The following is an 11,917-nucleotide window of genomic DNA, read 5'->3' on the forward strand; positions in this document are numbered from 1 at the left end:
GCAGAGAGAGGAGGGGAGGGAGGAGGGGGAGGGGAGGGGAGGGGAGGGAGGAACAGAGAGAGGAGGGTGAGGAGGGGAGGGGAGGGGGGAGCAGAGAGAGGAGGGGGAGGAGGGGAGGGAGGAAGGGGAGGGGAGGGGGGAGGAGAGGGGAGGGGGGAGCAGAGAGAGGAGGGGGGGAGGGGAGGGAGGAGCAGAGAGAGGAGGGGGAGGGGAGGGGAGGGAGGAGCAGAGAGAGGAGGGGGAGAGGAGGGAGGAGCAGAGGGGGGAGGGGGAGAGGAGGGAGGAGCAGAGGGGGGGGAGGGGGAGAGGAGGGAGGAGCAGAGAGGGGAGGGGGAGAGGAGGGAGGAGCAGAGGGGGGGGGGAGGGGGAGAGGAGGGAGGAGCAGAGGGGGGAGGGGGAGAGGAGGGAGGAGCAGAGGGGGGGGAGGGGGAGAGGAGGGAGGAGCAGAGAGGGGAGGGGGAGAGGAGGGAGGAGCAGAGGGGGGGGGAGGGGGAGAGGAGGGAGGAGCAGAGAGGGGAGGGGGAGAGGAGGGAGGAGCAGAGGGGGGGGGGGGGGAGAGGAGGGAGGAGCAGAGAGGGGAGGGGGAGAGGAGGGAGGAGCAGAGGGGGGGGGAGGGGGAGAGGAGGGAGGAGCAGAGAGGGGAGGGGGAGGGGGAGAGGAGGGAGGAGCAGAGGGGGGGGGGGAGGGGGAGAGGAGGTAGGAGCAGAGGGGAGCTGAGGGGAGGAAAGGTTGCATCTCAGGTGAAGACGAGCAGACCGCCTCATTAACACTAAGAGAATAAGGAGATGGGAGGAGGGGAGGGAGGAGGAGAGAGGAGAGGAGGGGGGAGGAAGAGAGAGACAGAAGGAGGAGGAGAGAAGACGAGAGGAGAGAGGAGAGGAGAGAGGAGAGGAGAGGAGGGAGGATAAATCCACACAATTCCCAGCTTTGACACAACCTCTGAGTAGAAAGACTCTCTGTAATCTGACAGCTGATTGGCTGATCTGATGGGTCCAATCACAAGGCGCTACAGTTATGCTTCGACGTTAAAAATAAAAAGCTGTTCTTCCAGAGATCCATCACCATGACAACCAGCTGCCGCAAAACACTGTCCTTCGTCGGGTCGGATGACTCCGCTCACGCTGTGTGTGGTTCTGGTGGGTGTGTGTGTGTGTGTGTGTGTGTGTGTGTGTGTGTGTGTGTGTGTGTGTGTGTGTGTGTGGTTCTGGACGGTGAGTGTGTGTGTGTGTGTGTGTGTGTGTGTGTGTGTGTGTGCGTGTGTGTGTGTGTCAGTGTGTGTGGTTATAGAGGGTGTGTGTGTGTGTGTGTGTGTGTGTGTGCGTGTGTGTGTGTGTGTGTCAGTGTGTGTGGTCATAGAGGGTGTGTGTGTGTGTGTGGTTCTGGACGGTGAGTGTGTGTGTGTGTGTGCGTGTGTGCGTGTGTGTGTGTGTGTGTGTGTGTGTGTGTGTGAGTGCAGTTCTGGAGGGTGTGTGTGTGTGTGCGTGCATGTATATTTATGTGCGTGTTTGCGTGTGTGTGTGTGTGTGTGTGTGTGTGTGTGCGTGGGTGGTTCTAGAGGGTATGTGTGTGTGTGTGTGTGTGTGTGTGTGTGTGTGTGCGTGTGTGTATGTGTGTGTGTGTGTGTGTGTGTGTGTGTGTGTGTGTGTGTGTGTGTGTGTGTGTGTGTGTGTGTGCGTGGGTGGTTCTAGAGGGTATGAGTGTGTGTGTGTGTGCGTGTGTGTGTGTGCGTGGGTAGTTCTAGAGGGTATGTGTGTGTGTGTGTGTGTGTGTGTGTGTGTGTGTGTGTGTGTGCGCGTGTGTGTGTGTGTGTGTGTCTCCAGCCTCTCAACACAGAATGACACTCAGAAGGACACTTGAACATCTGTTGCCAGGCAACAGGAGGGATGGCGTCAACAGAAGAGAGAGGAATAGCTGCAATATGTCCAACATCCCATAATTAAAGCATGTTACTGTTCTAACCTTGTTCAGAATAGAAGCAGTTACCTTGGTTACCAGTGGAATACAGAAGCTAACCAGACTATTCTAGCAGATCAAACTAGATGTTTACAACAGGATCTCCACATTATTGTTGGTTAACCAGTGAATACAGAGACAGGTCATTAAGGAGCAGGTAGGGGTTAGACAGTACAGAGAAAGGTCATTAAGGAGCAGGTAGGGGTTAGACAGTACAGAGACAGGTCATTAAGGAGCAGGTAGGGGTTAGACAGTACAGAGACAGGTCATTAAGGAGCAGGTAGGGGTTAGACAGTACAGAGACAGGTCATTAAGGCTTAGGTAGGGGTTAGACAGTACAGAGACAGGTCATTAAGGAGCAGGTAGGGGTTAGAAAGAACAGAGACAGGTCATTAAGGAGCAGGTAAGGGTTAGACAGTACAGAGACAGGTCATTAAGGAGCAAGTAGGGGTTAGGCAGTACATAGACAGGTCATTAAAGAGCAGGTAGGGGTTAGACAGTTTGGACAGGTCATTAAAGAGCTGGTAGGTGTTAGACAGTGCAGAGACTGGTCAATAAGGAGCAGGTAGGGGTTAGACAGTCTCTTTGAAGGGGATTGACAGTAGGACTTCCACTGCTCGCTGATAGGAATGGGCCAGAATATTTGATTACTCATTCCCGAGGGTCAAAATCGATTTTTAACATTTGAACCGCTAACATTTTTTCCCATTCAAATATAAAGTTTTTCACAAGCCATAACTTTGTTTCCCTGGTAACGCCTGAGGGTTTGACTAATACCTGGAACAATCATTACCCTCCCGTAAGGTTCTTATGCAACGGAAACGTTGTTCACTCCTCCAGTAACTAGGACGGACCTTAGCTACGACTTGGCAACGGGAGGTATTCTAGTCCGCTCAGCTATGAGCCAGAGAGCTAACGTTATGCATTGTACGTATTTATAATTCGAAATTCGTCCCAGCCTTTATACAAAAGATACTCTAGGGTAGGGCTGGGCCATAATTAGATTAAAATTTTTAATCGCGATAAAACTCACGTCGATAACGACGATAAGCATTAGACATAAATGCTCGATATAAAAAAAAGTTCTGATATGGATTAACCTAACAGCCAATTACACGGCAGAAATTAACCTCTACAAACATTTGAGATTGTTGCCTATTTGCCAAAGGAGTTTGATGTGATAGTCACTCACAGATCTTCTAGTTTTAATCAGTTTAATCAATTATTTTACGTAGCATAATATCTGGTTTTACAATGTTTACATTTTGCACTTACGTAAGCACTATGTAGTTCATATTTTATATATTAGAGTTCAGTTCATGTGCCAGGGCCTTTGTTCATCCACTTTTTTACTTTTTATGCATTGTGCCTCTACAAGGTTTAAGATGTTTTCTGAAGCCCTGCCAAAGGAGTTTAATGTGAAAGAAGTCAGAGCTTTTATTTTTATTTACATTATTTTCAATAGTGTACACGGCAAGCTACCTTATATTGTTCTGTTGGGGGGCAGATAAAACATGTTTGTGAAGTTAAATGTTTACATTTAAATGTGATCAAATGTTCCCTTATCACAAATATGGTAATAAACAAAAGTGTATGCTTTAACTTATGAACACTCAGGTTTCTTCAGGCTTCAGCAGTATCGAATTATATATCGTGATTAATATCGAAAAAATAATCGTGATAATAATTTTCGCAATATCGCCCAGCCCTACTCTAGGGTCTATGAAATTGATTATAACCGCGTTTTCTGATTACAGTTTAATGCACTTTTCACAACAGACAATTTTACTGGAACTACTTAGCGGGTAGTTTTTCTTTTGAGATATTAAGTGATTTCTTGCCAATGATCCATGGCTGCCCTTGTGAACGCAGCACACATCGAATAATCGATTATTCGTTCGTACCACCCACTGATTATTCAACCATGAAAAATTTGAGTTATTCGGCTCCCTACTCCCTACTAAACAACGATGCCCTGGCATAAAACTGATGAATTGAACCACAGACCCATCCTGCAGTAGTACTGTACACGGTTAACGGTACTGGTAGACAGTTTACAGTACTGTACTGTATACAGTAAACAGTACTGGTGTTGTAGACAGTTTACGGTACCAGTACTTTATACAGTAAACAGTACTGGTAGTGTAGACAGTTTACGGTACCAGTACTGTATACAGTAAACCGTACTGGTAGTGTAGACCGTTTACAGTACAGTACTGTATACAGTTAGCAGTACTGGTAGTGTAGACAGTTTACAGTACAGTACTGTATACGATTAACGGTACTGGTAGTGTAGACAGTTTACAGTACTGTACTGCATACAGTTAGCAGTACTGGTAGTGTAGACCGTACAGTACTGTACCAGCCCAGACTGTGTACAATGTCAACAGTGTGATCCCTGTAAATGTTTCCCCCTCTTTCACAAAAACTGCTCCGAGGCCTCCAGCTGAAGGAGTGAAAAACAATAATTAGTATTCCCGTTAGCCAGGGACCCCCAGCTGTTAGACACAAACACGTGAAGACATCTCTACCAACGATAAACTATCATTACAAACCGTGGGGGTAAATAATGTTTTCATTCACCCAGATAACCCACCAATGTTTCACTCTGATTTCAATTCCTGCTTGCATGGAGGGAAGCTTGCCTGTGATTGGCTGACAGCTTCATGGTTCATGTGTAGCGGGCTGTGATAGGATGAGACTACAGCTTGGGTTTGACCTTTGAACTCTTTTACTGGCCGCCATGAGGTCGTGTGATAGGAATTCTGGGGATGGAATGTGTGATGTAACCATGCCAACAAAGAGACAGGGCAGGAGTTTGGAACAACACGCAGCCCTGCGAACGGAATATAAACCTAATCAAACAAAAAATATCATTAAATATAAATTAATAGATTTTATTAAATATTTACATTATTAAATATATCATATTTAATATTATTTTATTGTATTCAATATTTTATGCATTGAATACATAATGTATTAAATATATGTTATTTAGTATTATTTTATAACATATATAGAATGTATTAAATATATATGTCATTAAATATATTTGTTATCAAATATGAGCATCTCGTGACTCATGCAGGAGGAGTGACCTGATTGGTCCTTTAGGTCGCTAACAGACAACAGAGCAGCTTCCTGTTTGGACAGGAAGTGAACAATGCAGCAGAACATCAATAAAGCGCCTGCAGCCAATGACATGTGACTTATTGAATATTTGTACGCGTGTGTGTACGTACATGTGTGTGAGTGTCCGTGTGTGTGTGTGTGTGTCTGTATGTGTGTACGTACACGTGTGTGTGTATGTGTCTGTATGTGTCTGTATGTGTGTACGTACATGGGTGTGAGGGTGTACATATATATACTGTATGTGGGTGGGTACGTACGTGTGAATATCTGTGTGTCCACATGCATATGTGTTTGTGTGTGTGTGTGTGTGTACATCCATGTGTGTGTGTGCGGATGTGTATGCATGTGCGCGTGTGTGTGGGTGTGCGTGTACTCGTGTGCGTGTATGCACGTGTGGATGTGTGTGCTTTTGTGTGTTTGTGCGTGTGTGTGAGTATGGATGTGTGTGTGTGCGCGTGTATGAATGTGTGTGTGTGTGTGTGTGTGTGTGTGTGTGTGTGTGTGTGTGTGTGTGTGTGTGTGTGTGTGTGTGTGCGCGCGCGCGCGCGTGTGTGTGTGTGTGTGTAAACACAGTGAGACAGTGTTGCTCACGTCGCTGGCCTGGAGCAGCAGGCCACAACATGCTGTGTGTCTGCTGGCCAGCATGACGTCACACAGGTCAACATGATGTTTCCTCACGCTGTCATTGAAGCTAACAGCTGACCTGGAGCCAGACCATTTCACAATAAAAGTACAGAGTTAGAACACAGATCCACGTGACCTCCTCTGCGCGGAGGGAAGTCAAACTAGCCAATCAGGGTTTTAGATCGGGATGCTAGGGGGGTAGCGCTCCTCGTGCTGGCAGTGTGAGTCACATGTTAATTTGTCTGAGTGACATGTTAATATGATAATGACACCCAAGTGTACATCACCGCCTCACCTTCTGGTCCACTATGGAGCAGGCCATCTCCCGGACCTGGCCCAGGCTCAGGTCCCCCGGGTCCAGCAGCACCGGCTCGCGGCTCAGACCGATCTGGATGTGGAAGGCGACCCCGCCGCCGCCGGGGTTGCTCGCGCTCCGGAGCAGCGGCAGCGGGCTGGGCGCGCGGATCACCGGGGGGGCGCTCATGAGGAGGTCCGGTGGGTCCAGAGCGGGAAGGAACCCGACGCGCTAGCCAACAGGTGGTGCGAGGAAGAGATACCGCGAGACCCAACACACACACCGACACCCCCCACACACACACACACACCGACACCCCCCCCAACACACACACACGCACCGAGACCACACACGCGCAGACACACCGAGACCCCACACGCGCGCACACACACAGAGACCCCACAACACCAACCCGCGGACGCGACGGTTCACCGGAGAACTGGAGCGAACTGTTTCGATGCAAAAAGGAAACGTTTGAAAGCAGACGCCGGCACGCGGAGACTACGGGTCGCGGGGGAAAGTTGGAGCGTGAAGTTGCCGTCAACCCGGGGAGCCTGTCGGTGCCGAGGCGAGAGAACCGGAGAGCGACGTGACGCGTCCAGAGATCCGTGGACGTCAACCGGACGGAGAGGAGAGAGAGACCCGCCCCCCTGGGATGACAGGGGGGCTGTGATATTACATATGATCTATATTTTCACAGACTGTGTACTGTGATACTAAATATGATATATATTCATTACAGGTTCTGTACTGTGTATTAAATATGATCTATATTCATCACAGACTGTGTACTGTGATACTAAATATGATCTATATTCATTACAGGTTCTGTACTGTGTATTACATATGATCTATATTCATCACAGACTGTGTACTGTGATACTAAATATGATCTATATTCATTACAGGTTCTGTACTGTGTATTAAATATGATCTATATTCATCACAGGTTCTGTACTGTGTATTAAATATGATCTATATTCATCACAGACTCTGTACTGTGATATTAAATATGATCTATATTCATCACAGGCTCTGTACTGTGATATCAAATATGCATTAGCCTATATATTACACTAACACAATATGTGATAGATACAGATACAGATATTACACTTTCACAAGTTGGTCTGTGTGAAAAAATTATACAGTTTTTTAATATCATAGTCTATCATATGTTTGTGTAATATTCTGTATAATTCAACATATATTGTATATATTGTAACTATTATAATATTATTATTGACTATATGTTATTAACTACTATAACATATTGCATATGTTAAACCGGACCAAGTATATACTCTATATTACATGATTATTACATAGGCTTAGCCTTACATTTACATGATATATGCAGAGACCAGGGTTCTCATTTATAACCGTTGCGTACGCACAAAACGGGGCTGAAATTGGCGTATGTGACTTTCCACGCCAAGGTTGTGATCTATAAAACAAAAAAACTTGACGGGAGAATGTGCGCAGCCCAAAGCAAACTCTGACCCATGCGTACGCATGGTTTGGAGGAAAAGGAGGATTGGCGACACGGATGGTGTGGTGGTGAACTGAAGTCAGACGGAACAATTGTAGAGTGAGAAGAACGATTATGTTTTATCATCGCCCTTCATAAATTTAATTTCAACCCGTATCATGCGTTAAATCCTAATCAGAATAATTTAAGTCAACTGCGTTATTTCTCAGTTATAACTCCAGAAAGATCTCCTTAGCATAGAAATAAAAATAAATTCTCTATATTTAATCCCGTCACTCCATACTGTCCACTGACGGCGCGACTGCATGGAATAAAGCATCTGTCCAACATGTGTCAATAACATAATATTTTTATGTGACACTGTAAACACATAATCAAATGTCAATTAAATCCCAAGTGTGGAAAACCAAGCCACACTCCTCATCACAATCGTTGTCCGTTACTTTTGATGTTTTTCATGACAAGTCAGGCATTAAAAAGGGGTTATGATTACGAACATTTTACGTGGGTGATTGCAAACTGATTATCCAAGGTGTTCTCGGTCAGTCTTTTCCGTAACCCTATAAATACAGAGGTGAGCGCCGTGGTAATGCTGCACCATATGGCACTTCTGGCGGACCATGCAAATGGCAGGATTCGGGGGGAGAGGGTCTTTAGGGACCATAACGATTTATTGGTACATAAAAATATGTACCTTTATTCTGGGACTGTGCGCTTCATGCAACTGACAGAGTTCACTGCTGCAGCAACATGTTGCCACTCACTCTGCTTTTTGTTGTTGGCGATCCCAATCCCGTGCCTCCACTTCAACCTCCGTGAATTTTCGCTTTTTTGCTTTTCTCAGTACTTCTGCCATTGTTTCCGACAAGACATAATACTTGAATCTGAGTCTGTTTTATATGCAGATCGAATTCATGAGGTCATTTGCATTGACCATTTATGGTTAAAAAGGGGCGTGTACAGGGCGGAACGTGAAGCTGATTCAGCTGCGCACACTTGTAGGCAGTTTGTGATTTATAAAGAAAAGATTGCTGAATATTTTTTGGCGCACGCAAAACTTGGCTTTTGGGCGTACACTTTTAGTAACGATCCCACGCACAGTTTTATAAATGAGACCCCAGGTGAACTCTGAACAGGTGAGTCTTCAGTCTTCTGCGGAGGACGGTGAGCGACTCTGCGGACCTGACGTCGGCAGGGAGCTCATTCCGCCTCGTGGTTGTTGGACCGTTGCTCGCTCTTAGCGATGGCGGCACCAGACGTCCAGCTGAGCTAGTTCGGCGGAGCGCTCGAGCTGGGGTGTGCGGCCTGACTCACGCTTCGAGGGACGAAGGGCAGCTCCGTTGACCCGCCTTGTAGGCTACTACTATCGTCTTGAATCTGATACCACGAGTTACTGCAGGGAGCCAGTGGAGGTCACGGAAACACGGAAACAGGAGGCGCGCTGCAGCGTTCTGGCCGGGAGCGAGTTGCAGTAGACGAGGCGGAGATGTCCAGCGCATGGACCAGGGACTGAGCTGCTGCCCTCCTGAGGGAGGGCCGGATCCTGCGGAGGTTGTAGAGGGCAGATCTGCAGGAGGGGGGCGACCGCGGTGAAGTTTGCGGTGCAGCACAACTGGTCGTCCAGTTCCACACACCGAGGTTTTCTCGCGGTTGGAGATGGAGTTGCCGCGATGTCCTTGGCAGTGACCGGTAGGTCCATGTGAGGGCAGTCTTTTGCTGGCACAAGGAGGAGCTCAGTCTAGTCAAAGTTAATCTTCAAGTGATGGGCAGTCAACCATGTGCTGGTGTCTGCCAGACATTCTGAGATGCGTGTTGGAATCGGTGTCCTATCAGAGGAGGGGAACGGGAGGAATAGTTGGGTGTCTTCACCATGGCAGTGATAGGCGAAAGCATGTGATGTGATTACAGAGCCCAGGGATCTGGTATAGAGGGAGAACAGAAGGGGTCCCAGTACAGAGCCTTGAGGGACACCGCTGACCAGAGGGCAGGGTTTGAACAAGGAGCCATTCAATGTGACCTGATGGGTGCATTCCAGTGAACACAGGGTAACGCAGAGCGATGAGGACCTGGTGGTCCACGGTGCCCAACACGTGTGTGTGTGTGTATGTCTCTGTGTGTGCTTGTGTGAGTGTGCGAGACTTTGTACGTGTGTGTGTGTGTGTGTCCCTATGTATGTGTGCGGGGCAACAGCTGAGCGGGAAATGAAAAGAGATTACAGGTCAAACCAATAAATGAGCTGCGTTACCATAGAGACCAATTACCAACTCTGTGGTAATGATGGGAGTTGTCAGAAGGGTGTCTGTGTGTGTGTGTGTGTGTGTGTGTGTGTGTGTGTGGGGGGGTGAGGCCGCTCATGTACAACATGAATACTGAACATGTATCCCAAAGGTTGCGTGGGTCGTTACCATGGGGATATCACGCCCCCCTCCTTCCTCATAGTGCTAGGTGGGCCACACCCACACTTAAAAGTGAACGTATGTCCCGCCCCTTTATTCACCTCATTACCTGTCTGTCTCTATCTATCTCTCGGTCTTTCTTAATGTATGTACCTGTCTCTCTACGTTACTCTACCTGTCTGTCCAGCTGCCTGTCTACCTTTCTGTCTCTACCTGCCTTCCTATCTCGCCCTTTCTCTCTCTCTCTCTCTCTCTCTCTCTCTCTCTCTCTCTCTCTCTCGCTCTCTCTCGCCCTCTCTCGCCCTCTCTCGCCCTCTCTCTCTCCCCCCACTGACACATGTCATAGTAACACCTCTGTAACACAAGGAAGCATCCAATAAGGAAGGTGCCTAGGTAGGAACTAGGCTATAGGAAGCATCTAATATGGAAGGTTCCTAGGTAGGAAACAGGCTATAGGAAGCATCTAATAAGGAAGGTTCCTAAGTAGGAACCAGGCTATAGGAAGCTGCTAATAAGGAAGGTTCCTAGGTAGGAACCAGGCTATAGGAAGCATCTAATAAGGAAGGTGCCTAGGTAGGAACTAGGCTATAGGAAGCATCTTATATGAAAGGTTCCTAGGTAGGAACCAGGCTATAGGAAGCTTCTAATAAGGAAGGTTCCTAGGTAGGAACCAGGCTATAGGAAGATTCTAATAAGGAAGGTGCCTAGGTAGGAACTAGGCTATAGGAAGCATCTAATATGGAAGGTTCCTAGGTAGGAAACAGGCTATAGGAAGCATCTAATAAGGAAGGTGCCTAGGTAGGAACCAGGCTATAGGAAGCTTCTAATAATGAAGGTTCCTAGGTAGGAACCAGGCTATAGGAAGCATCTAATAGGAAGGTGCCTAGGTAGGAACCAGGCTATAGGAAGCATCTAATAAGGAAGGCGCCTAGGTAGGAACCAGGCTATAGGAAGCTTCTAATAAGGAAGGTGCCTAGGTAGGAACTAGGCTATAGGAAGCATCTAATATGGAAGGTTCCTAGGTAGGAACCAGGCTATAGGAAGCATCTAATAAGGAAGGTTCCTAGGCAGGAACCAGGCCATAGGAAGCATCTATTAAGGAAGGTTCCTAGGCAGGAACCAGGCCATAGGAAGCATCTATTAAGGAAGGTTCCTAGGTAGGAACCAGGCCATAGGAAGCATCTAGTAAGGAAGGTGCCTAGGTAGGACCCAGGCTATAGGAAGCTGAAGGAGGCGTCCTGTAGGCTGCAGGTGGCTCCCTGTGGGGTGAGTCTCCACCTTGCCAGATTCTAAGCGTTTCTAAATCTCCTGAAACACCAGAGATCCACTTCACACCAACACACCAACACATTATGGGATGTTTGTCAACGGAAACCATATTCAACTCTTGGTACTGATATGTGTGTGTCTGTGTGTGCGTGCTTGTGTGTGCTTGCGTGTGGGAGGTAGCGTGTGTGAGCGTGTGCTGTAGTTATTGCCTGTTGTAGTGTGTGTGTGTTGCAATGTGTACGTGTGGCAGTGTGTGTTTGTGTGTGCATGTGTTTGCGTGAGAGAGGTAGTGTGTGTGTGTAGGTGCGTGTGTGTCCGTGTGTGTGCATGTGTGTGTTAATAGGATCACAGTGAGAGTTATCACAGGTACGCGGAGCCCAGCAGGGGAGATCTGTTCACATGAGAAGGAAAGGACAATATTGACTCCTAATCTACCAACAACTCAACCCTCCTGCTAATTACTCACACACACACACCCACACCCACACACACACACACACACACAGACACAAACATGAACGCATGGACACACACACAAACACACAAACATGAACGCACCCACCCACACACACACACACTTAAATACACACACACAGACACCCCCACACACACCCCCCCCCACACACACCCCCCCCCCCACACACACACACACACACACACACACACACACACACACACACACACACACACACACACACACACACACACACACACACACACACACACACACACACACACACACACACACACACA

General features: G+C 47.7%; 1 protein-coding gene across 1 annotated transcript in view; it reads right to left on the reverse strand.

Annotated features, from left to right (window-relative positions):
- prkd1 (protein kinase D1) overlaps positions 1-6,626 on the reverse strand; it is a 31,715-nt gene extending 25,089 nt beyond the window's left edge. Inside the window, exon 1 of the mRNA XM_030356356.1 lies at positions 6,008-6,626. Within this exon, the coding sequence (XP_030212216.1) occupies positions 6,008-6,196 (189 nt within the window). The 5' untranslated portion in view covers positions 6,197-6,626. The remainder of the gene's footprint in view (positions 1-6,007) is intronic.
- Positions 6,627-11,917: the final 5,291 nt, after the last annotated feature.

The sequence above is a fragment of the Gadus morhua genome, chromosome 5 (genome assembly GCF_902167405.1).
Source record: "Gadus morhua chromosome 5, gadMor3.0, whole genome shotgun sequence".
In the NCBI taxonomy this organism is placed as follows: domain Eukaryota; kingdom Metazoa; phylum Chordata; class Actinopteri; order Gadiformes; family Gadidae; genus Gadus; species Gadus morhua.